Genomic DNA, 27231 nt, shown 5'->3' on the forward strand with positions numbered 1-27231 from the left:
GAACACAAACTCCCGCCTTCTTTTATATTATTGGTTGGAATTCTGCTCAGCTCTGTAATGTAATTGGCTGGACAACAAAGACAACGAAGACAGTCAGGGGCCATGGCGTGAAAAAGTTAGCATTGCCACTTTGTAGGTGTGAGCAAAAATAGGTAATTGAATTTGGCTTTCCTTATGATGTCATAAGGATATCTTATTAGAATAATACCGCCCCCTTAATGTACACTATCCAACCACAGCACTGCCATTTAGTGCAGAGGAAAGAAAGAGAGAAAAAATTATTGACAGCACAATGAGTTTGAATTACAACAAACCACCATCATTGTGATTAGTGTTTGCACTTCATCAGCTCATTTGCATTTTAAAAGACACACCCAAAACAACACATTTTTGCTCAAACCTACAAAGTGGTAATGCTAACATTTTCATGCTATGACCCCTTTAATGTACAACATTTTCTAGAAGACATTAAACTTTGGTGAAAATCATGAAAAATGCTGGCGCTGGCTGGCAACTTTTTTAAAAACCGCTGGCGGGGAAAGAGCTAAACATTGTGTGAACATTAAAACAGGACATTGTCATATGGACAATGCAAAACATAACGTCAAGAAAACTGGACACTTTATATGTTGGCAGAATGTTTTTGGGAACTTTCAGGGAACGTTCTTAGAACTTTTTTCTATTAGCTGGGTTCACACTTTAGATGTTTATCAGTTTTAGTTCTGCATTTGCTGAAGCTGTTTAATGTATTAATCATGATCATTGTGTGTTTCAGGAGTTTATAGTGCTGATGATGGGTGGGGTGTGCATTACAGCTCTTTATCCATCTGTGCACTAAAGGGTTCAACAGTGAAAATAAACTGCACTTATAAATACCCTACTGGACTTCAGATCAATAACACGTTCTGGACCAAAGCTGTTGTAAGACGACCAAATAAAGAGCATCCAGATCTGTCTGAGGACTTTGAATACAGTCAGAGGATTCAGTATCTGGGAGATAAACATCACAACTGCACCATGAGACTGACTGATGTGAGACAGACAGATTCACACAAATACTATTTCAGATTCATCACTGATAAAGACAAATGGCTTGGAAAGCCTGGAGTGACTCTTGATATAACAGGTAAGTAAATTACTCACTGATGATAATAATGTGTGTTGAATGACATGTAGATATCTGTATGTGTGTTGTGTTGTCAGATCTTCAGGTGGAGTCTTCAGGTGAGAGAGTGAGAGAGGGACATTCAGTGACTCTTACGTGTAAAAGCAGATGCAGTCTGACTGACAGATCAACATTCATCTGGTTTAAAAACACACAGTCATTAAGTGAGAGAACAGACAGAAACAATCAACTCATCCTGCAGTCAGTTACAAGAAATGATTCAGGCAACTATAGCTGTGCTGTACAGGGACACAATCTCACATCACCTCATCAATATCTTAATGTCATCTGTAAGTATAATTGTTAAATTCTTCAAAGCTTTCTTCCTCCACCGAATCAAAGACACAATTACAAAGATGGGCCACAGAATCTATTTACCCAACAGTGTAAAGATAAATGAAGTGACCACTGTTGTTTGATTAAATCATACTGTCCAACTGTTGACAATTTTAAATTTACATTTTATGTTAAACTTCCTTGTAGGCTTTAAATGATAGACTGTAATGTTGCAATTTATTTCATTACATGCTCCAGATAAACCTAAAATCTCTGTCAATCCATCTGGTGAAATAATGGAGGGTGATTCAGTGACTCTGACCTGCAGCAGTGAATCAAATTTACCTGCTCAGATCTACAGCTGGTTTAAGGAGAATGAAACATCAGCTGTTGGATCTGGACAGACGTACAACATCACTAACATTAACTCCAGTCACAGTGGATGGTTTTACTGTAAGGTTCAGAATAAAGACAGATCTCAGAAATCTGATTCTGTATCAGTCAATGTTAAAGGTATGAATATATCTTCATATTTTCTTCCATTGCAGAAAATTATTTTCTAGCTTTATTTTAGACATGCTTTAATCTTGGTTTATATATGTCTTCTGTTTTTCTTTTTTGCAGGAAATATGATGATATTTCCCTTAATCATTGGATTGCTGATTTTGGGTGCTGTGTTTTTTATTGTGGTGTTGATCATTTGGTAAGATGTGTGTGATATTTGCTTACAGTGTCTGTACAATAAAATCGTTTATCTTAAATTTAGTTACCAATAAACTCAAAACCCAAAGTGAACTGTTTATGTTATGTTCACCAGCTCATTAAGCAATTAGGATTTAATAACAACATCATCTCAGACTTACAAATATTTGTCATGTAAATGCTGTCTAAAATGACAATTACCCCTAAGATAAATTGAACATTTAAAAAAATACTCTGCTAAACTGTAAACAAAGTTAAATCAATCAGTATCTGGCACATTTATATATACAATATAAATCAGAGCATGAGATGCATAATGGCACAAACAGCTTCAAACACTGTAAAACATCTCAATGCTGGCATTGGCTTAAAATAGCTTTCTGCAGATTTGACATGAAAGGTATAATAATATAAAGTAAATATTGTATGACATGAAGTCTTTGCTTTTAAGGAAAATCAGGTGGATGAAAAAGAGAAATAGCTCTCAGGTAAGATGAGAAAAAAATATTATTGTTTTTCTAACAAAAGGACTGAGTTGATTAAGTCATTAGTCTTTTTTCACCCACATAGACGGTTCATCATAGTCCTTCTCAAAACAGCCATAAAACATGTGATGACCTGTATGAGAATCTAAGGGTAAGTGTTTCAAATAAAGTGCTTTCTTCACTCCTAAAACATTAAAGAGGTCATGACATCCCAGCTAACAGAGAAAAGTTCTAATGCTGAGTTTACACCAAACGCGTTTTGGGCGTCAAAATCGCGTCTACCGTGCCTAGTTTGCCGCTTGAACACTTTGAATGCATTTGCGCGTGTAGACGCGTGGAAAAGCAAGAATTTGACGCGCGTCCGAAGCAAAATCCGCTTCTTGTGGGAGGGGCAACTGCTGTGCGAGTGTCTGTTTGCAAGAAGACTGATGTTGAACCGCAAAATGCACAAAAGCACCATTCGCGCGAACCGCGCACAACGCTCAATTCGCGCCTTTCGCGCGAGCTTCAAAAAAAAGTGTCCAGTTTTCTTGACGTTCTGAGAACGTTTCTTGATTGTCTGAACGATGGAGGAATGTTACATTCTTCCATTTCAAACGTTATGACAATGGCATGTTTTAAAGTTCACACAATGTTTAAAACAACTGTTTTCTATATTTATTTTGCTGTATGTTGCTTGTTATGTAAATGATTGAGAAACATTGCATGTTATTATTTTATAAAACTATTATAAAACACTATTTCTGAATGTTCAGTAAATATATTGCTGTAGAAAGTACAATTCAGTTAATAGGTTTAGATTATTTAGATTAGTTGATTATTTGTTTCATTTTAAGTCACCATCACGGTGATCAGTATTTCTTTTAGCTGGACTCTTGACCCTTGACTTTTTGTTTGCTGTTTTTTTTCCTGGTTGCATTAACTTTTTTTGTAAAGCACATTTGTTATAACAATGTAAAGTTAGTGCTATTCTATTGTTGTTATTACATAACGATAAAGATCATAATTTAATCTAATTTACTCATATCAAAAGTTTCTTTCATGTCAAAATGAAACCAAGCACTCTAATAGCAGTTTGTCATTAAGGATTTTTAGAAACTACGGCCAAAATGTATATTTGGGACACACAAACATCAAGATTTAGAGTATGAATCTCAACGATGGAATGGGTTTTTCCTGTTGTTATAATTCTGCAGGAGGTGTAATTCTACAATTGCTTCATAAACATGTGTTTCACTCGCACATACAGCTGAAAAAACATGATAGTTTTGATTACCTATCTGCATTATATGCCACTCACTCAAACTTTATGGTAGCGGTCAAAGCCAATAATGTAAAAGTACAGTATGTGTTGTAGGATCAATGGAGCTTGCTGTAGGAGCGGTGATATGTAAACAGTTTGATCAATGTATTATTTGAATTATTTTGAATTATTATTCTCTCTCTCTCATATAGACTGCTGATGACAGTTCTCCTGTCTATGGGAATATTAAGGTAAGGATCAGAACTCAATCAATAAACACTTACAAAGGCATTTGACTGGTTATTCATGTTTTATTGTTTGACAAACTCAGTGCAAAAATTGTACATGTAAGCTTTTATATACTAAAGTCATGTGCACAATCAAAATGGGTGGTGGGCTACATCGTCTATCCCTATAAATGTTTAAACAGGAATAACACAAGGTTGCTTTTTAGGTATAGCATTGTAACTGTATAGCATTAACTGAACCCATTATGGAAGAAAAACAATGACATAAGTATTTGAAATTAAACAGCCTGTTGAATTGTATTAACCATGCTTGCATTTTAATGCATTGTATTTTTAGGGCTTGCATTTTTAAAGGCTGAAATTCAACATGGTTGTATATTTAAGCTGTGAATATTAAACACATTTCCTTTATTAGAAATTCAATAGTCCATATTCACTTTTCACATTTCGCTTCCAAAATATCTATGTATGTCTCCTTTTAAATACTATTTAAAAAAATAAGATTATTTTTTTCCTGCTGAATATTTAAGGTTGTATTTTAAAACAGACCAAATATTTTGGAAGTGAAATCTGAAAGGTGAATATTGAATTTTTAAGTGAAATATTCACAGCATATGTTTGAGCCTTTAAGAATGCAAGCCCTGAAAATACAATGCATAAAAATGCAAGCATGGTTAATACAATGCATATTTTTTCAAGTAGTACAATTCAACAGGCTGTGTTTTTTTAACTAATGTCATTGCTCTTCTTTCATAACTTTTGTTGTGTAAATTGAGAAGAGAGTTGATGGGTCTGGTGGTTAACAAGCTGCTCTAAACTCTCGGCATATACTGATGATGTGCAAAGTGACATTCACTCCCTCCCTTTCCCCCTCTCATATAGACTGACAGCTGTGACGAATCTAACTTACGTTCTCCTGTCTATGAAAATATACAACAGTAAGTATCTGAATTCTATACATCTCATTTAACACTATTTATTATTTACTTGTTTGTTCACTTATTCAGTTGAATAGAAAGATGCTATAAAGGTCAAAGAATCACACCAAGACTTTTGACAGCCAATAAACATTTTCTGTGGGAGGAGCTCTTGATGATTGACAGGAGTTTAAATATGATGTGATGAATAATACAAACATATGAAGAAACAATGTCAACGTGTTATTTTGATGATGTTTTGATTTATGTAGGTGTAGCTATATTTAGTACTTGTTTGCCACTCTGCTGTTTCTGTATTTGTATGTCAATATTTGTTATTTTTACGAGTACTGAAGCTTCTATGATCTTTGTGTGTGCACAGCAAAATCCCCGGTGTTAAATAAACACTGTGGGTGTATATATAATCCACTCCCAGATGGGTGTGTATAAAGACTGGTGTTAAAATCCAACACCGAAGCAGTGTTAAAGCCAATGAGACAATGAAGTGACGACCAAGACACCACTGGTGAACACCCGCTGGTCACTCTGTGTCAAATCAACCTTAATTTTAGAATTTTCCCTGTCTTTAATTTTTTTTATTTTGATGACTCTTTTTCTGGATAAAATAATACTAAAACAATGCAGAAAGACAAAATATTTAAATGTTATAGATGAAATCCCCATAGTTAAATAAACACTACCATCATCTCTGTTTGAAAACTAAAATTACAACTTGCTTGCAGAGTTACATGGATAACTTCGATACAACTGCTGTAAATCTGGTTAGTAAAGTTAGTCACCATTGCTCCGATTAGTGTTTCCTTTAGTTGGGTACTTGGGTTTTAAAGTTTATTGTTAGTTTTTTTCTGCTCACTGTGGCAGTGTGTTTATTAAACACTTCTTTTAGAACAGAGGAAGAAGAGAGAAATGAAGTCTACAACTGTTACTATATTAATTATTATGAAAACATAAGTGTTGTGATTTAATGTTCTCATACAAAAGAATAATCACTGAATATAAGTGTATAATTTTATATTTGGTCCACCCCATGAAATCCATATAGCCTCAAGGTTAATATTTTTCACCGAAATCTAATCTGTGGTGTCAGTCAGACACACTGAGACATCAACAATCAGCCTATAAAACACAATCATGGTGACAATCAACAACAAAGCTTCATGCCGCAATGCATGCTGGGTACCAGGATTGTATAAAACTCATTCATAACTCCCATCATGCATTGTGACATGACAAAATTGTGCAAATTTCGTACCATTTACTGTCACCCTTGTTGAGATTTGTATCAGAAGTTATGATGTCTCTCTTAAGCAAAAAAAAAAAAAAAAGCTAAAGCATTACAGCAGTATTAAAGAACAGTGTCTTTCATAGAGCATGTTTGTATTTGCATTTGCATTGTTGTCTTTATCATTTATTTATGATCAAATGTTTTAATGATTGGTAAAGAATAAAACAAATAACCAATCTCAGATGCTATGAAAAGTTTTCCCTCTACATCAAGCAATGAACAAACAGTCTTAATAAAACAATGTTACAATTGCTAAAAGAGGAAAACTAGTTTAGTGAAGGTTAAAGGAAGAATGCCTAACTAAAGGAAACGTTAATCACAATAATGGTGACTTCAAATGAACTCATAACAAACACAAACTTAAGATTTAATGTGACACATTCTGTGATTACATCACGTCAGAAGGAAGATTTGTCTACTAAATCATGTGTGTGGATGCTTGTATTTTGTTCTGACAGTTTAGAAGTTAAACTTATCATCCCGGTTTAGAAAATAACGCTGCAAGTTATAATTTTAGTTTTTTTAACAGAGATGATGATAGAGAGGCAAACGTGAAAGATTGCAGCTTTTGGAGTCATACACCCAATAATGTTCATTTAATACTGGGGATTTCTCCTTAATTCATCCATTGCATTTTGTCTTTCTTCACAACTTCAGCACTACTTTCTCCAAAAAAAAATCCAGGAAAATTTAGTTAATTTGACACAGAATGACCAGCAGGTGCCCACCACCAATGTCCCAATCATCACCCCATCATCTCATCAACTTCAACACTGCTTCAGTGCCAAACTTCAACACCAGTCTTTATACACACCCATCTGGGAGTGGATTATATATACACCCACAGTGTGTATTTAACACCGGGGATTTTGCTGTGTGAGAAGCTGATTATTTTTTTCTTCAATTTTGTTTTACTTTTATTTTGTTCTAAGCTTTGCTGATTTAAGAATATTCAATTATTCATTTTGTTTCAATTTTTCATTTATTTTCCATCATATTAGTAAGGCAAAGTTTAAACTGTTAGGATATGTGATTTTAGATTGAATTATTTTTGCATATACATTTTTTTTTCTTTACTTGCTGTACATTTAAATAAGTTGGTTTTCGTTTTAACACAGCACTTTATAATGAAAATGATCCTCTTCTATACTGGCATTTCAGACAAGTTCAGAAAAAAGTGTATGAACAGCTAAAAGTCAGCAAACCCTCCATGAGCCCATTTCAGGAAGGAGGTTTGACCAACTCTGAGTTAAAACTTGAACTCTGACTTAACTTACTCTTAAATAGGAAACTGTGAGTTTTCTGTTACAGAGCAGCTGAAATTAGTTAAATCGACTCTAAGTAAGATTGACTCTGAGATTACTAAATACTAAAATATTTTAAAGAAAAGAGTTGTGGGAAATTGTTACTCAATGCATAAATTATTTTTCTTTATCACGGTTAAAATGTCAGATGTAAATAAATTGAGGACTGCAGATCCAATCCCGTGGAAAAAAAGAACATGACAGCATCTTAAAATGAAATTACGAATAAGACTTGAGCATAAAAGGCGACCACCCAAACTTGCTTTTAGTAAATGATTGTGGCAATACTGTTTTAAATTGTTTGATACATCTTGTCATGTGATATTAAGAAGCTAACTTAGTTCTGTACAAAGATGTGTGTATTTGTGCTTGTTTTACAGTTCATAAACAGCATGTGTCATCACTAACCCCACCCCAAGATAAAAAGGTACAAAAACTTTAAAAATGTACAATTTTGTACAACTTCTATAGGGCAGTAGTGATAGCTCTTGTATATTGTAATGCTTGATAATCACTTGTACAGTTAATTGATTTCATTAAATGCATGAACCATTTAAAGTCCCCCTGAAGTCGATCATTTTATCACTTAAACACTCATCTTTGAGCATCAAAATGGCATATATAAGAGTTTTCTCCTGAGACAGTAATTTCTTCATGCTTTAAACAGCTTAAATTTAACTACACCCGTGCCCCATGATAATGTGAATTAGTCCTCCACTCTACTTAATCGCACCAGTTCGGACCATAGATATATATGAAAGTGAAAAAGTGAAAGTGACAAGCATGCCATGCATACTATAAATTTGTGAACACACGCACTGCAAGTCATGAACACACAGGCACCCGGACCAATGGGCAGCTATCCCAACACCTTGGTAGAAATTAGGGTAAGACGCCACAGTTGCAACCACAGTTGCAACCCATCAGCCACTCTCGGGTTACAAGACTGACACTCTAACCACTAGACTACAGCTGCCACATATACATAGATGCTAAATTTGGCAGATTCAGAAACTACTAAGTCCGGTTTTACGATGTATGCGTGAGCTGTGCTGTTCCATTGTAGCAACTGCCCAGCTAGCAGAAAAAAGTTCTAAGAACATTCCCTGAAAGTTCCCAAGGTTCCCAAAAACATTCTGCCAACGTTAAAAGTGTGCAGTTTTCTTTAAGTTCTAAGAACGTTTCTGGGTTGTCTGAACGTTAGAGGAATGTTACATTTTACATGTTCACACAATGTTTAAAACAACAACTGTTTATTATATTGACTTGTTTAATTGTTATGTAAATGATAGAGAAACATTGCATATTATTATTTGATAAAACATTATTTCTGAATGTTCGGTAAATATATTGCTGTAGAAAACACAATTCACTTATTAGGTTTGGATGTTGATGTTTTGTTTCATTGTAAGTCACCATTATTGTGATTAGTGTTTGTTTTATTTGGACTCTTGACCCTTCTCTTTTTACTTGCTATTTTTTTCTGGTTGTGTTAACTTTTTGTCCAAAGTCAATATAATAAACAGTTGCTGTTTTAATCATTGTGTGAACATTAAAACATTGTCATAACATTTAAAAATGGTAATATGTAACATTCCTCTAATGTTCAGACAACACAGAAATGTTCCTAGAACTTAAAGAAAACTGGACACTTTTTACGTTGGCAGAATGTTTTTAGGAACCTTGGGAACTTTCAGGGAACGTTCTTAGAACTTTTTTCTGCTAGCTGGGTAATTAACTCCATTTTGCTTTATTACAAAGAAAATACAATTATTTAAACAGTAAAACAAAAACCTCTTCAAACTATTTTTAATTGCTCTATGTGCCCAATGTCTTCCTGGTGACCAGTTTTCAAAATCATTATTTTAAGGTTTTGGCAGATCTTTAATATATATTTGGGGCGGCAGTGGCTCAGTGCATACTTGTAGTTATTTTCTTAACTTGGGTTTAGATGTTTGCTGTTTCATTTAAACTCACCATTATTGTACTCAGTGGTTGTTTTAGTAGGACTAGACTCTTAGTTGTTAATTTTGTATGTTTAAGACATGTTATGTTATAGCAACAAAAAAACAGTACTGCAATTCTGTAGTATTGTTAAGTGCATAAATTCTAAACATTGTCAGCATCTAGAAAACTTGTGTGCAGGTGTAGTGTTTGCACACTTTTCGGAGGTGTCCTTGTCCATTGGTTGTGTGAGACTGTAGTGTAGTATCTAGCACTCTTATGGCGGTTTGTCGTTCTGAACGATTTTGAGGGACTTAAAACTTGACCACAGTACAATGTAGACACACAAACATCAAGAATCAGAGTATGAATCTCAACAAGGGTGACAAAGAAAATGGTAACAATGTTCATTATTTATTCCTGCCACAGTGCATTCTGGGAGTTTTGGATAAGATTTGTAATTATCAACAAATTGCAGCATGAAGCTTTTCATTTTATTTTCACCATCATTGTGATTTATACTTTGATTCTTGATGTTTGGTCAATGGTCAAATTTTAAGTATTAGCGTTTCAGAATCGTTCAGAATGACAAACTGCTATCGGGGTGCTGTATTTTGTACTGCAGTCTCACACAATTAATGGAAAAGAATACTTCTGATAATTGTGCAAACACTATACCTGCAAGTCTTCTAGATGCTGGGGATGTTTGGACTTTGTGTACTGGACACAACTGCGGAATTGTGCTGTTGTGTTTTCCTTACTATGGCAGGACATGTTTTAAACAAACATAGTTATAGCAGTTGGAAAAGTTAGCAACTAAGAGTCAAGTCCTACTAAAACAACCACTGATCACAATAAATGTGACTTTAAATGAAACAACATCTAAACCTAAGTTAAGAAAAAAATTCTACAATTTTAGGTTTCAAACAGGGATGGTGATAGAGAGGATAAAGTTACAGATTGCAGCTTTTAACTCTGCTTCAGAGTTACTTTTTACTCCCTGTAAGATTGGGACAATATGTACAACCAGCAGAGTTTATTTAACTCTGGGGATTTTGCTGTGTACGAGCAGGATGGAACCATGCATGGCAGACACTGCCATTGATGTGTGAATGTGAGGCAATTTGTAAAGTGCGTTGGATGAAGCTATGTAAATGCAGTCCATTTAAACAGATTTTTTATATGCAGGATATCAAAATACTGTATATGTATATTAAAAACCGATTATGAACATGGAATATAAAAACATTAAATATGTAGTAAATAACAAATGTTCTTTAAAAATCAAGAAAGCATAAAAGCAGAATAAAAACATGACAAGAATGATTATATAAATACAATATTTAATAAATAAGGAATTTAAAGCATTGTGATAGTCCTGAGCTTTATGACTTGGTCCCAAGTCCTTTCAGCGTTTCAAAATAAATTTTAATTTCAATCTTAAATTGATAATATTGGATTTAATCTGAGACCACTTGCATTTCCAAATGTTTACCATATAAAATAAGATTTAAAATGAAAAATGACTTTTAAGCCAGTTATATTTATATCAAAGAAATTCACAGCACAACTCAAATACTCAATATAGATTATCATCGGTTTCTTATACTGTATATATATAAAAGTAGTATCTTAAAAAAAAACTAGTATACATGTAAATAAAAAGTAGTGTCTTTACTAGTGTTACAGAATGGACAAGACTGCTTTGATAAACATTTATGCAAAAGTCCTTCCTCATTACATTTCAGTACAGTAGGTGATGGTATGCACCTTTTCAGTTGTTCTGCAAACCGCCAGTAAATCCACAGAAGATCATCAGCAGCTCACAAGAGCAGCTGCCAGTTTCATTACCAGTATACTTGTTTTTGTTGTGTTTTTGTTTGGTGTTTGTTAGCTCTTTGTTAATGATTGTGTTTATTTCTCTAGGGTAAGCAAAGTTTGTTTTTACTGTTTTTTTTTTTTTTGCTTTTATGCTTTAAAATCTTGAGATTATGTGTTTTCAGAGTTTACTTCTGTTTTCATTCAAAGTTGCTGTTGTGCATAATTATGTTGAAATTATGTTTTTGTGAGCATTTTAATGGTAATGTTTGTGTGTGGAGATATAATGCTGAAAGATCAGATGGGTGTGATGTCCTGTAAATCAGTGGATTTGATCTGTCCTTAATGGAATATAGTAATACTTTTTACAGAAATCTCTCGTCCTTCACACTCTTAAAAATCTGTTTGAAAAATCCTTTGCTTGCTGCTTGTAATGTTAGAGCTTACTTTTTTTAATGAATGATGTTTGAAATTATTGTGTGTTTAGTGTGTGTGGGACAGTTATATAATCTAACCAATGTTTAGGACTTCTCTTAAACTTTCTCTATTATGCAAATTTGTATAAGGTGCTTGAACACATATGTGTTTATTGCAAGTAATGTTAGAAATGCACTCCTTTTTATTCCATAAATCAGAAGCTGTTTATTCAGCCTTATACATGTGCCCACTGCCCAGCTAACTGAGAAAAGTTCTAAAAAAGTTCTACCATTTTTAAATGTTATGACAATGTCATGTTTTAATGGTCACACAATTTTTATATTGACTTGATTGCTTTTTATGTAAATGATAGAGAAACATTGCATTTTATTATTTTAAAACTGTTATAAAACATTATTTCTGAATGTTCTGTAAAAATATTGCTGTAGAAAAAAACAATTCACTTATGAGGTTTAGATGTTGATGTTTTGTTTCATTTAAGGTATAACCTTTTTTTCCATGTCTCGAAACATGACGGAATCCATAAGGCTGTGCAGTGCAGCGCAAGAGTAACTGCACCACTCCCCCCCAGCTAGAAATAAAAAGTTCTAAGAACGTTCCCTGAAAGTTCCCAATGTTCCCAAAAACATTCTGCCAACGTTAAAAGCGGCTAGCTTTTTTCAAGTTCTAGGAACGTTTCTGTTGTCTGAACGTTAGAGTAATGTTACATTTTACCATTTTTAAACGTTATGACAATGTCATGTTTTAATGTTCACACAATGTTTAAAACAACAGCTGTTTATTATATTGACTTGTTTAATTGTTATGTAAATGATATAGAAACATTGCATTTTATTATTTTACAAAACACTATTTCTGAATGTTCAGCAAATACACTGCTGCAGAAAACACAATTCACTCACCAGGCTCAGATGTTGATGCTTGTTTCACTCCAAGTCACCCCTACTGTGATTAGCGTTTGTCCCAGTTGGTCTCCTGACACTTGACTTTTTGCCTGCTAGTTTTTTCCTGGTTGTGTTAACTTTGTGTTAATGCACCACATTTGTTATGAACATGCCAAGTTAATAGTGTTATTCTGCGGTTGTTGGTACATAATGGTAAAGATCATCACCTAATTCATTTACTAATCAAAAGTTTATTTTCTGCCAATAATGTATATTAGATCCAGCTCTTTCACAGCAGTTTGTCATTAAGGAGTTTTAGAAACTTTGGACAAAAAATATCTGCTGTATTATTGGGATGCCCAAACATCAAGAATCAGACTATGAATCTCAACCATGGTGACAATTAAAATAGTTTAAAAAATCCTTATTTATCCATGCTGCAGTGCATGCTGGGAGTCCTGAATGAGGTTTGTAATTTGTTAATACCCAGCATGCATTGCAGCATGAAGTTTTTCATTTGGTTGTCACCATGGTTGGGATTCGTGGTCTGATTCTTGGTGTTTGTGCATCCCGGTTATGCAGCGGATGTTTTTTGTCCGGGGTTTCTGGGGCTCCTTGGTGACAAACTGCTGTGAAGGTGCTGGATCTCATTTACATTTTTGGCAGAAAATAAAGTTTTGATTGGTGAATGAATTGGGTGATGATCTTTACCATTATGTACCAACAACCACAGAATAACACTATTAGCTTGGCATGTTCATAACAAATGTGGTGCATCAACACAAAGTTAACACAACCAGGAAAAAACTAGCAAGCAAAAAGTCAAGTGTCAAGAGCCCAACTAAAACAAACACTAATCACAATAAGGGTGACTTAGAATGAAACAAACATCAACATCTAAACCTAGTAAGTGAATTGAGTTTTCTAGAGCAATATATTTACTGAACATTCAGAAATAATGTTTTATAAAATAATAAAATGCAATGTTTATCTATCATTTACATAACAATTAAAGTATATTTAATAAACAGTTGTTGTTTTAAACATTGTGTGAACATTAAAACATGACATTGTCATAACGTTTAAAAATGGTAAAATGTAACATTACTCTAACGTTCGGACAGCAGAAACGTTCCTAGAACTTTAAAAAAACTGGACACTTTTAACGTTGGCAGAATGTTTTTGGGAACATTCGGGAACTTTCAGGGAACGTTCTTAGAACTTTTTATTTCTAGCTGGGCCTCCGCTTGGTGTTGGTTAAAAGAGAGTTAAGGGCCGTTCATGTTATACCTACAACAATAACTAAATTAGCATCCACACCACCGGACTGTAACGATAACTTTAAGTTAATTCCCTGGCGAGGTGCAGTACTCACATCTTTTACCTTTAATGGCATTAACTAATATTGCATATTTCTTTTGATAAAAATGTTTGTAACTGTTTACATGTCATTAAATGAATAAAATGTTGTTCTTGTTGCATTTACAGTGGCTATAACCAGCAGATATATCCTCAACACACAACGTATCTCTAATCTACAGTAGTTGTGTAATCTAATATCTTACCTAATGTGTAGTAGTCAATATCATTCCTTGTATCTTTATCATTATAGTGTGGTATGAACTCTGCTATTTTCCTTAAAATTAAAAGATTTAAAAAAAAAATGTAATAGTTATTCTTATAATGTGAATGGCCATTTAGTGTGCTTAGAGAGTTAGTGTGTTTAGCACACCATGGTGAAATAAAGTGAAAAGTGTGACATGATTGTCAAGTAGCAACACATACTCAAAATGTGACCCATATGCATTTAACTCATCTCAGCAAGTAGTGAACACACGCACACATGGAGCACTTGCTACTGAGGCAGATGACTTGACTTGTTTATTAGGCTGCATACGTTATCAAGCCTGGTTTATTTAAGTTAACTGAGCATTACAATCGCAAGTCATAAACATATTACAACAATTTACAATTAACTAAGAACAAAAAGCAGCTGCCAGTTCAACACCAATAAGTGTTTTGTTGTTTGCTCTTTGTTAATATTTGTCTTTGTATCTCCCTATGGTAAGCAAAGTTTTTGCTTTTATGCTTTAAAATCTTAAAATGATATAAATGATTTCAGAGTTACTTCTGTAGTCAGGAAAGCTGTGTTTCTTGATTAAACAAAGCTGCTAATTTTATAATCCTGATCATTTGACGTTTTTGTGTGAATATTATAATGGATATGTTGATAGATGTGGTGTGCTTTTAAGGAATTGATCTCTTCAGTTTTTGTTGTTTTATTAATAAAGTTTGTTAAAAAGTTTGTTGTCAGGATTGGATTTTTTTCTCAAAAAACACACATTGTTTGAACAGTTGTACACTAAGGTGTTGGAACACTGATCAGTAGGGGGCGACATTCACACACTGAATGAATGAATGCTGCTAAAACAAGAGAAGAAGATAAGCTCACGAGGAGCTAAATGTTTGTTTTGTTTTGTTTTCTCTCTCGGGTAAGATAAGTTTTTCTTAAAATTACTTGCGATCTTGAGATGATGTTAATGTTTTAGACTGCCCTTATGTAAAATAAACCATGTTTTTACTGCAGTTTAAACAAGAAAACATGGTTACTATAGTAAAACCATGGTAACCACAAAATAACCATTGTTTTGTCAACCATGGTTTTCAAAAACCATTGTTAAACCACGTTTAGTAAAACCAATGTTTTGCTAATACTGTAATTAATACACCTAAAAACATGCTTACTAGATAGATAATTTGATGTGCTGTAAATCAGTAGGAACGTTTCTGTCTATAATGGATTATATTAATGGATCAACTCAAGGGTTTGTCCAAATATATATTGGTTTAAAAAAAACTTTACGTGCTGCTTGTAAAATGATGTCCCTGCTGAAGAAAACCGATAAAATTCCCAAAAAACCATTAGAATTTTCTGTAATGGTTTTATTGTTTTTTCAGCAGGGGTGGTTGCATTATTAAACAAGATTACTGTTTTTAGAGATTGTTAGCTTTATTTATACAACAGTTCTTTCTGGTTCTCGAATCTGATTGGCTAAGAGCTATGCGATATTGTACTGATAACGGCACAGTAACCGCTTCACCTTTCGTATCATTCCGCCACCTAGTGAATGGAGGTCCTAAACAGGCTCTTCTCTGAATGGAAAAACACAGACGCCCTGTTTTTAAACACTCTCCGTGTGTCTCATTAGTTCAGTAGCTCATGAATCAGTCTGTGAATCCCCAATCGGAAGTTATTATTCCATCAAAGATCAGCGCTCTTGGATGTTATGTTAAAGTTAATGGGAGTAATGTCTTGTCACATCGTGTGGACGATTTACACTTGGAAAGAGGAACGTAAACACTCATTTTTTTCTGGAGCTATATCTCTTAAACGCGAAAACACAGTGGAACTGCAGGTAAGCACCGCAGCTTTTAAATGTGGACATTGATCATTTATTTAATCGCGACGTGACTATTAAAACATGTTATGAGATATCGCCACTGGTATATTTATAAGCAGCATGCAAAAACATCTCTCTGACCCTTATAAAAAACAGTTTTATATAGTACTGACAAGAACAAAGTTTAATAATAATAATCGAGTGCTCGTATCGCGTTAAGATGAAATGGTAAACCAATAGTAACATTATATAAGTATAGTTTTATTAACTTTTACCTCGCGCCAAAACAATAACAACACAAAAGACACTAAATATGAATAAGAAAACAAGTAATAGTTTCATCATGACACCAAATACTGGTGATTTGATCTAATTTTTGACCATCGGGCCAACATGAGAGCCAGGGAATCCCTGTCAGAGATGTAGCCCAGAGAGGGCGGTGCTCAGCGGTGCGAGTGAACACTGACGTCGCTCATGCTTTGGTTCTCATACGTACCGAATCTCACTAAGCAAATGTTCAAACAGGTGCTATCTTTACTAATCGACTGTAGATTAAAATATAATACATATATATTCTCGACTGAACTAATCTTAAAACTACACTTTGTGACCAAGAAATTGTAATATTTAAAAACAGCGAATCCGTCCATTGAGTTAATATGAGATTCAAAGTAGGGCTGCAGCTATCGATTCTTTTTGTAATCGATTAATCTAGCACTGAATCGATCGATTAATCGAGTAATCGGATAATTTTTTTTTGTGTTTTTAATTAAACAACAAAAACAAATAATGCATAACGAAAATGACTTGGCTGTAAAATGTTCAAGCATTTGGCTTTTATTTCTAAAAAAAAGAGGTATTTGGCTCCAAGAAATAAGCCTATTTATTTCAATTTTTTACCCATTTAGTGTTTATAAGTGCCAGTGCCAACAATTAAACACTTTAATTTATTAATATGCACAACAGGTTTCATGCTGTAATCTAGCCCTGACATCAAAGTAAATATCTGGTTTATGTACATTTCTACACTTGCAGCATTTACTATTAGGCTTTTAACATATAATATATCATTTCTGGGGTGAGCCTATTTGCTATGGGAACAACCTGTGTGTATGCGCGCACGTGCACTTGTGTTTGTGTGTGTGCACGCGTTCTGTGCGTGAGGAAGAGTGACACCCCAGTCAGACGTTCAGTAAGTTGCTTCATTGCATTTTGGTACTGCAGAAATACATACATTACTTTTCAATAGAACGCTGCATTTGGTTTGCATCACTTGCATTGCGGTGCATTTTAGGTTAAGAATCCGTTCGAAAAATCACAACATCACGTCCCGCTGTATACAGTGAATGCATGCAGCTAAAATTATTGTTGCGTGGCTACATAAAAGTTTAAGCATATGTGATGCATTGCGCGATCGGTCTGACTCGCGTGAGAGAGAATAACTTCCTTATGCTAAACTCCAATAAAACAGAGATTATTATTATTGAACAAAATATGTCAAATTACAAGTTGGCCATATATGATTGCACTGTGGTGCCGTTTTTTGGTACACACACTTGTAGTGCATGCGTGTGTGTCAAGGGGTTCTTTTTTAATCTATACTGTCCTGCAATTGAACGTGAATACGTTTACTACTTAAAAACATCAAAGCTAAACATCATATCTAGTCAAACCGCATAACGACATCGCTGCAAATACAGTATGGGATTAAAATCAGCGGAAGCTACGTTACCTTGTTTCATCGACGCTTGGTGAAACAGCAGTGGATGTTCCCAGCTAACAGAAAAAAGTTCTAAGAACGTTCCCTGAAAGTTTTTAACGTTCCCAAGAACGTTCTGCCAGCGTTGAAAGTGTCCAGTTTTCTTGACGTTCTGGGAGCGTTTTTGTGTTGTCTCGGCGTTGGAGGAATGTTGCATTTTGCCATTTTTGAACGTTGTGACAGTGTCATGTTTTGATGTTCACACGGTGTTTGAGGCAACAGCTGTTTATTGTATTGACTTGTTTGGTTGTTGTGTGGGTGGTGGAGAAACATTGCATTTTGTTGTATGTATTTTTTATATTTATATTATTTTATTGTGTTTGTTGTATGTTGTATATTTGTTGTATATTGTGTATCTATTATGTGTGGGTTTGGATGTTGATGTTTCGTTTCATTTTGGGTCGCCATTGTTGTGATTGGTGTTCGTTTTGGTTGGGCTCTTGGGCCTTGTCTTTTGCTTGCTGGTCTTTTCCCTGGTTGTGTTAACTTTTTGTTAATACACCACATTTGTTATGAACATGTTAAGTTAGTAGTGTAATTCTGTGGTGCGGTTGTTGGTACATAATGGTAAAAAATCATTCCTAATTAATTTACAAATCAAAAGTTTATTTTCTGTCAATAATGTAAATGAGATCCAGCACTTTCAGAGCAGTTTGTCATTAAGGAGTTTAAGAAACCCTGGACAAAAAACATCCGCTGCACAACTGGGATGCACAAACACCAAGAATCAGACCACGAATCCCAACCATGGTGACAAAGAAAATTGGAAAAAAAATCATTATTTATCCATGCTGCAGTGCATGCTGGGAGTCCTGAATGAGATTTGTAATTTGTTAATACCCAGCATGCATTGCAGCATGAAGTTTTTCATTTAATTGTCACCATGGTTGAGATTTATAGTCTGATTCTTGATGTTTGAATGTCCCAATTAAATAGCGGATATTTTTTGTCCAAAGTTTCTAAAACTCCTTAATGACAAACTGCTGTGGGAGAGCTGGATCTCATTTACATTATTGACGGAAAATACACTTTTGATTGGTGAATTAATTGGGAATGATTTTTTGCCGTTGTGTACCAACCACCACACCACAGAATTACACTACTAACTTAACATGTTCATAACAAACGTGGTGTATTAACAAAAAGTTAACACAACCAAGGAAAAAACTAGCAAGCAAAGGACAAGGCTCAGGAGCCCAACTAAAACGAACACTAATCACAACAATGGTGACTCAAAATGAAACAAAACATCAACATCTAAACTCACGTGTGGTAGATATGTAATATATAGTGGATATATAATATATAATAAATGTAGTAAAGTAATATAAATATGGAGAATAAGTGTAATAAGGTGCAGTGTTTCTCTGTCATTTACATGGCAATCAAAGAAGTCAATATAATAAACAGCTGTTGTTTTAAACATTGTGTGACTGTGAACATTAAAACATGACATTGTCATAACGTTTAAAAATGGTAAAATGTTACATTCCTCTAACGTTGAGACAACAAAAAAACGTTCTTAGAACGTCAAGAAAACTGGACACTTTTAACGTTGGCAGAGCGTTTTTGGGAACGTTAAAAACTTTCAGGGAACGTTCTTAGAACTTTTTTCTGTTAGCTGGGTTTTTAGTTCAGATGCTGAATGTAATGATCCCAAACTTTAGACAGTCTCTCTCTGCTGTTTATGGACATATTCGCTCCGCCATCGCGCCAACTAAATTCAAAATGTACCACGCGCAATGATGTGCTTCCTGAACATTGAACAACGGTCCGTGTGAATCAGATCTCGGCGCGTGTAGTGCGCGTCATAAGAATTTAACGAGGCTTCGAGGCAGAATTTTTGCCTCGAGGAATTTTTTGAATCGAGTAAATCGAGTAACTCGATGAATCGTTTCAGCCCTAATTCAAAGCAGCCGAAAGTTTTACCTGTCATTCTGGCAGCCCTCAAATCCGTGGCGGAAGAAGTAGTTCTCAAACAAAGAGGCTTTTAAAATTACTCCGTTGTTGTTTTCTAGTTTTCGTTTTTCAAACGTGTGCCGTCGAACTGTTGTATAAAAGCATTTCATTTTTGAAGGAAACATACCGAAGAAAGAACTGAGAATCTTATGTTTGCGCCAATCATTTTACGCCGGACTGCTTCAAAAATGAGAGTCAGTTCAACGCTGGACTTTCAATTAGGTTGATTTTGGAGAATGGGTCGATACCAACACTTCGTGCTCAAACCTTAAAATCAGAACAAGTAAGTATTATACCTGGTATTGTGAATATTTCCAGATTGCCTTTCTGAATGTGCTTGTTGGCAGGCTGTACGACTGATGTTGCTACTGTTGTCTCTGACTGTATTCACTGATGCTGTGCTCACAAGCTATAGCAATTAGACTAAACAAGAGTTGTGTTGTTAAAAATTGCACATGAACGCCCTTTAAATTCGCCTTTTTAAATGAAACAAACTGATAATCAAATAATCAAAACTTTAGAAGTTGGAATTTTTCATTTCAGTAAGTTTTAACATGCTATAATAAATTATCTGTGTGGTATTTTAAGTTTTAAATTCAGACTCTGGGGACACTGGAGAATCCAGACCTCTACCATGAAGAAAGGTTGATCGTCGAAGGACTATAAATTCGATTACTTTGTTGTTAATAGATTTAGCCTTTTTGGTGACTCCGTGTTTTAGACTCCACACTAGTAACTTTAGCTGCTGCTGCCACTGCTTTTTCATTTTCTTTCAATGCATCTTCACCGCAATGACGACCTCTCAAGTGAGATATTAGTTGTTGTATTAAAACTTGACGCCTTTTTTTCTTCTTCTCGGAATACTTACTGAACATGTTTTGCAAATGCAAATGCATTGTCCTCTGCTGCCACCGAGAAAAACTTGCACACCGTCATAGACCTGTTTGGTTACAAATGATGACGTAATGAGCACAACAATTGTGCGCGTAAGGAGTGTGACAGTTTAAACTGCAGCTGCTTTACTCGGAAAGTGGATGAATCAGACTGGTTTATTGATTTACCAGCAAACATACTTCATCGGATGTAGTTATCAAGATTTAATGATTTATCGGCCAATAAAAATTTTAAGTAATTTTCAGCCAATAATTTATCCGTCCAATAAATATTGTGCATCCCTAGTTTAAATGTATCTATTTTTCTCATGTTATTTTCAGGATGTATCTGGTGTCGGCTTCACTGGTCAAACATCTACAGATCTTTTGGTTTCTGTCTATAATGGAGAAGAAGAGAAGACATCAGTAATTCTGCTGGACTCTGGGATGGACCTGAAACAAGAAATCAAAGAAGAAGAAGAACAGACAGATGAAGGGGATCTGATTTATTCAGGTATGTGTCTTGCTTTAATATTTACCCCATTAACTCTTTCGCCGCCAACATTTAAAAAAAGTTGCTAGCCAGCGGCAGCATTTTTCATGATTTTCAGAAAAGTTTAATGACTTCCAAAACATGTTCTTCTTAAAATATGTGAACATACAGTATATCAAATGGAAGATCAGACCCTCTTTTAAACAAAAAAAACCTTGTTTCATCCTACCTCCATTAGTTCTTTTGTAATCACCTCTCAAATATGGGTAGGTTTCTTCAAAAACACAAAATTTTGAGCAAAAAGCTGAGAATTTAATTTTTGTCAAGGACTTTTGATAGAGATCAGATTCAGGGCGATCCTCAAAACATACACTGAGTTCTTACTCTTACAAGTCAGGCATTACTTTCGGGTTGCAGAAGTGGTGGGTAATAGCGGTATTGCGGAAAGCCGGAAATACTCGTTATCGGCAGGGAAGCGTTTTCTCATAATTGACGAGTTAACTCATCAATGGCGGCGAAAGAGTTAATAACATGTTACTGTTGCATTTTATAAACACAAACACTCATTATTCAGAATTAATACCCCTAAATCATCAAATATCCTATGTTTCTTGGCTTCCTGGGCGCAGAATTGATGCACTTGAAGCATACTCTTCTGGGAACCTTCGCTCCGCAATGGAAAGTTTATAATCGTCAGGTGTATTGCATCCATCCAACGGCTTACTGAGACTTTCTAAATCAGATCTTTAAAATTAAAATTATCGTGTGAGTGTGTGCGTAAATGATGCATATCATCCGTCCACTTCACCAGTGTATTAACCCAGTTGCGAGTAAGTTAAAGAGTGTCCGTGAACTTAAATATCTTTAAATGTGCGTTTGTTCTTTCACATAAAACCATTGAGTGTAATAAGAAAACTTTGCATATAGTGCATAAAAACGTGTATGGTGCTTTTATAATACTTTGTCCTTTTAATAGCTTGGCAGTAACTGCCACGGCTAATGCACAGTATCGGCATTAGATCGGTCCTGTTAGTCCGATATCCATTCTAGGGTTGTGCCGATAGACGATAGTATCGTGTATCGACGATCTTCAGACATATCGCCAATGGCAGGCTTTCATGGCGATAATCATGACGATAGTTGGCGAATGGTTATTATTATTATCATCATAGTTTTATATTAACACCCACAATGCATGCTTTTCCTCACATGAGGGTTTGTGGGCTTCACTTTACGTGGAGAGCTTATAAAGAGAGAATTCCTTCTTGCACGTACTTGCACTTAATGCACGCGTCTTGGTCTCCTTCTACCACTAAATCCAGCGCGCCGCGTCATGAGCAGCTGCGCTTCTCTATGTCTCACGTGCACGCGCTCTCGCGTCTGTCCGAAGTCTAAACATAAACTAAAGTAGTAATCCTTATGTATTTGTTCAGTTTAATGCGTTTCATGCGAGCTGAGGCAAACTTTACTTTTTGTTTAAAATATGACCCACTGCATATTAGCGCCTCTCTCTCACTCGCGCGTACGTGCAGAGAGCTGCGCTCTGTCTGAAGTCAGATCACTAGGTAGTAATACTGTTTATGATATGCATTTCAATGAGTTGCAGCAACACGTCCCTCGTGTTTAATATATGATCGCGTTCTGCTGGACCGATGCGTTTAAAAAGGCACCTCATGAGAGCACCACTGCTTGACACGTGTAGTCTTCTGCAACAGCACAAAACCAATGCATTGAATAGTTTGTATGTGCGCGCACGTGTGTGTGCGTGCGCAGATGCATGTTTTTACAGTTATTAAGTAATCATGATAGGGTTTTAATGACGCGCTCGCATTAATGGCATCAGGTTTAAGAAGGTTGCGGTCATGACGGTGTTGCTCTTGTTTTTTTTGTCCACCCATCAAGTGACTTGTTATAATGAGTAAAAAATTAACATATAAAAAAATGAGTAAACTACTGCCCCGCCCCCCTATAATATCGTGTATCGCCGATCTCACAGGCTGACGATAGGACGATCTGAAAATAGGGCATATCGCCCAACACTAATCCATTCCAACCAAAAAAGCCCGGATCGGCCCCGATACCAATCCAGAATAGTCCAAAGTCTTTTAAACTGACTTAAACTGTCTTGGAATTATTTTTTTCTACTATGGAAGTGAATGGAGCTCACGATTTGTTTGGTTTCAAACATTCCTTAAAATTTTTTCCTTTGTGGTGATCAGAACAAAGAAATTTTACAGGTTTGTTACATAATAGTGAGTAAATGATGACAACATTGTAATTTTGAGTGAACTATCCCTTTAAGCATCTCTGAATGGAGTTGCCATGGACGGTGAAAAGGGTCAAGAGTCAAACTAAAAGAAACACTTATCACCATAATGTCGACTTTAAATACAAAACATCTAAAACCTAACCCAAAACATCTAAACCTAATAAGTGAATTGTGATATCTACAGCAATATTTTTACTGAGCATTCAGAAATATTGTTTTATAACAGTTTAAAATAATAAATTGCAATGTTTCTTTATCATTTAGAAAACAAGCAAAAACGTCAATATATAAAACAGTTGTTGTTTTAAACATTTTGTAAACATTAAAACATGACTTTGTCATAATGTTTGAAAATGATAGAATGTAACAACAACAAAAATGAACACGTTATGTTGGCAGAACATTTTTGAAAACGTTGGTAACTTTCAAGGAGCGTTCTTAAACTTTTCTCTGTTAGCTGGGTCTGTGCTTTTTTGTCATATTGATAATGGCTTTTTCTGTTCATTTTAGACCTGATGAAAGAGGAAAAATTTAATGAAATTGATGAGAAACCTTATCATTTCATATCTAAAGAAGAATCTCTGAGCTGCTTGAAGGTTGAGAAGATTTTGTCAGATGAAGACTGTTGTACATGCTCTCTGTGTGGAAAAATCTTCTATTGTCAGTCTGAACTTAAGGTGCACATGCAAATTCACACTGGAAAAAAGCAACACAAGTGTGACCAGTGTGGAAAGTGCTTTGATTGCAAGTCCAATCTTGATAGGCACATGCGAACTCACACTGGAGAAAGGCCTTACAGTTGTGACCAGTGTGGAAGGAGCTTTACTCAAAAGTCCAACCGTGACATACACATGCAAATTCACACTAGAGAAAATCCTTACAGTTGTGATCAATGTGGAAAGAGCTTCAATCGTAAGTCCAGTCTTGATAAACATATGCGAACTCACACTGGAGAAAAGCCTTACAGTTGTGACCAGTGTGGACAGACCTTCACTCAAAAGTCCAATCGTAACACACACATGCAAATTCACACTGCAGATAAGCCGTACAGTTGTGACCAATGTGAAAAGAGATTCAGTTATAAGTCCCAATTTACTATGCACAGGAGAGTTCACACTGGAGAAAAGCCTTACAGATGTGATGAATGTGGAAAGGTCTTCACTTACAAGTTCAACCTTGACACACACATGCGAATTCACACTGGAGAAAAGCCTTACAGTTGTGACCAGTGTGGAAAGCGCTTTGATCGTAAGTCCAGTCTTGATATACACTTGCGAATTCATACTGGACAAAAGCCTTACAGTTGTGGCGAGTGTGGAAAGAACTTTATCAATAAGTCCAACCTCAGTGTGCACAGAAGAATTCACACAGGGGAAAAGCCTTACAAATGTGATGAGTGTGGAAAGAGCTACCATTTTAAGTCTCTCTTTACTATGCACAGGAGATTTCACACTAAAGAAAAGCCGTTCAGATGTGGTAAGTGTGGAAAGAGCTTTGGTTACAAGTCAAACCTTTTCACACACATGCGAATTCACACCAGAGAAAAACCTTAAAAATTTGACCAGCATGGACAGACATTCACTTAAGGCATGCTCACATTATCCCAACCAAACCCAGCTCAAGTATGTTTGACCCCCAAAGCCTGGTTCGTTTGACTGGTGTGATCGCTCTGTACCATGCCCGCGTGCGGTTTGTTTAATCATGCCATCATGGGCTTGTAGAGATTGGGTCAAGGGCGGTTCACTTGGGCTCTGGCACAGAACAGGCCGTGTGATTACAAATCACGCCAGAGCACGGTTCAAAAGAAGAGAAGTCAGTTGTGCGACAACTCACCTTCATCTGCCTTCGTAAAAACCTTCTGATGCGCTCAACAGGGTTATGTGAATGTCTGAGCTGCACACAGGTCAACTAAACAATATGATAGACATGTGAGAGGGCTGTGTGTCATTGCGCACCAAAGGACTCAGAATAAAAAAACACAGACTTAATATTACGATGGGCTCCAGTGTTAAGCAAGTGCTTGCCTTGTTTTATTTAAAATAAATCCTAATAACGTTACATAACGAAAGCTTCAGGAGAATTCACACTGGGAAAAAAGTCTTACAGTTGTGACCAGTAAAGTTTCTATCTGTCATTTATCTGAATGTGATATGTAGAGGTTTATTTAGCAAACATTACTGTTGATGTTGTTCTATTGGGTTATTTGAAATCACAATTATAATGATCAGTGTTTGGATGTTTTCCCTGCACTTTGTCATCACAATTCGTTGTCAGAAGTTTTGCCTTCATTCAGAACAGCACGAAGAACGTGACAGCAGCATATAAAACTATCGCAGGCAATATTTCTGTCTTCATAAAGGCACCAAACAACAAAATGCATCTACAGGAACATGTTTTTCATTTAACGTAAATACATTAAAACAGTGAACAGTAACACACTAATATGAGTTCATCATTTGTGCTGTGCGTAGGGTTATGTCAATTTAAGATCAGTGTATTTTGTCTTTAATGTTGTTGAGTTTTATTTACTTTCTGACAACTACATTGAGTTTGGTTTTTGTAACTTGTAGCTGTGATTCCTTGATGTCATATCAGTCTTGGAAATAAAATAACTACCTTGTATATAAATACCAGCTGTTTTTTCTTCACCAGATTTACATTTAGGCATTAAGCAGACTCATGTATCTAAAGCAACTTTAAAAGATTAGAAAACAGTGAAGTGATTTGTCATATGGAGACAATAATACAAGAAGTGCTACTAGTTTTCACGATTATTAAACAAAACATGTTGTACTGAAGTCGAGAGAGGATGTGATATTATTATTTTTGCTTTCTTGTTTTCTCAACATACTGGAAGTTGTTTTATAGTGATCACAACTTAATTGTCTGGTGATCTTGAGATAACTAAAGTTGTTTTCTCGTTAACTTGACATAATCCAAGTCTCATATGTATTTTATTTGTAATTTCCTACATAATTGCCTCCTAAATAATATTTAGAGTATTTTGAATTGGACTGCTAATGCACATGAGTTGGGGTCTTCACCTTTAACACAAGTGTAGGAAATAATTGCCTATTATGGACTTTTTTCTATAAATAAATAAAATTGGATGGTTAAAATTACTGACAAATACGCTTGAGTGAATCCCTGATCCAAGTAAAATCTAATTGTTCATCCATGCTAATTTCGTAAATATCCCTGCTGGTGGTCACAAAGGAAAATGAAGAAATAAACCATGGATACCTTTCAATCGTGCAGCAAAGTCAGTGTATGGCAAATAATATTCATATATTTAAAAAAAAAAATACATTTTTTTTGCTGAAATATATTTTGGAATAGGCTATGTTTATAAAAATATATTTTTCGTCAATATGTTATTGGCCATTTTTGTATATTTTAAAAATATTTTTTGAAAGTAAATACATTTTAAAGCATTAAAAATATTTAGCCTTTCATATGTCAAAGGAAATATATTCATGTCACATTGGAGGAAAAACTTTGTTAACGTTACGAACCTGTAAACATAAGTTTTAAATATGTTAAATATATATATATATATTTATAAAATTAGATTGTATTTAGCATATATTTAAAAAATATTTTGGCAAATAATACATTTTTGCCATATGGGATGTACAATTAGAAATGTATTTGCTTGGAATTTGAACTATTTGTTGATATATAAAGGTTAAAACTAAATATAGTTTTTTTTTTTTTTTTTTGCGGTATGGGGCTGGAGGGTCAGTAC

General features: G+C 35.0%; 1 protein-coding gene and 1 long non-coding RNA gene across 3 annotated transcripts; both read left to right on the top strand.

The window, feature by feature from the left end:
* Window positions 1-1696: 1696 nt before the first annotated feature.
* On the top strand, window positions 1697-5413 carry LOC129445222 (uncharacterized). The gene is made up of 6 exons (XR_012369084.1): window positions 1697-1954; window positions 2066-2631; window positions 2714-2779; window positions 4084-4122; window positions 5002-5057; window positions 5127-5413. It is a non-coding gene; the product is annotated as an uncharacterized lncRNA (long non-coding RNA).
* Window positions 5414-15139: 9726 nt separating this feature from the next.
* On the top strand, window positions 15140-26501 carry LOC141363566 (uncharacterized). 2 transcript variants are annotated; one of them, XM_073866451.1, is made up of 4 exons: window positions 15140-15222; window positions 19968-20132; window positions 21064-21235; window positions 23994-26501. In XM_073866451.1, the coding sequence occupies exons 3-4, from the start codon at window positions 21169-21171 to the stop codon at window positions 25034-25036; spliced, it is 1110 nt and encodes a 369-aa protein (XP_073722552.1). In that variant the 5' UTR covers window positions 15140-15222; window positions 19968-20132; window positions 21064-21168; the 3' UTR covers window positions 25037-26501. The 2 variants fall into 2 exon arrangements, with proteins under 2 accessions (XP_073722552.1, XP_073722551.1); XM_073866450.1 differs by lacking the exons at window positions 15140-15222; window positions 19968-20132 and having other exon boundaries at window positions 20139-21235.
* The last annotated feature ends 730 nt before the right edge of the window (window positions 26502-27231 follow it).

Source organism: Misgurnus anguillicaudatus, chromosome 3 (genome assembly GCF_027580225.2).
Source record: "Misgurnus anguillicaudatus chromosome 3, ASM2758022v2, whole genome shotgun sequence".
In the NCBI taxonomy this organism is placed as follows: Eukaryota; Metazoa; Chordata; class Actinopteri; order Cypriniformes; family Cobitidae; genus Misgurnus; species Misgurnus anguillicaudatus.

Bases quoted from the DNA above. Each gene is read 5' to 3' on its own strand.
- LOC141363566 (XM_073866450.1), top strand. From the start codon at position 21,034: ATGTATCTATTTTTCTCATGTTATTTTCAGGATGTATCTGGTGTCGGC. The intron at 21,236-23,993 runs GTATGTGTCTTG...TGTTCATTTTAG, and splicing joins AGGGGATCTGATTTATTCAG to ACCTGATGAAAGAGGAAAAA.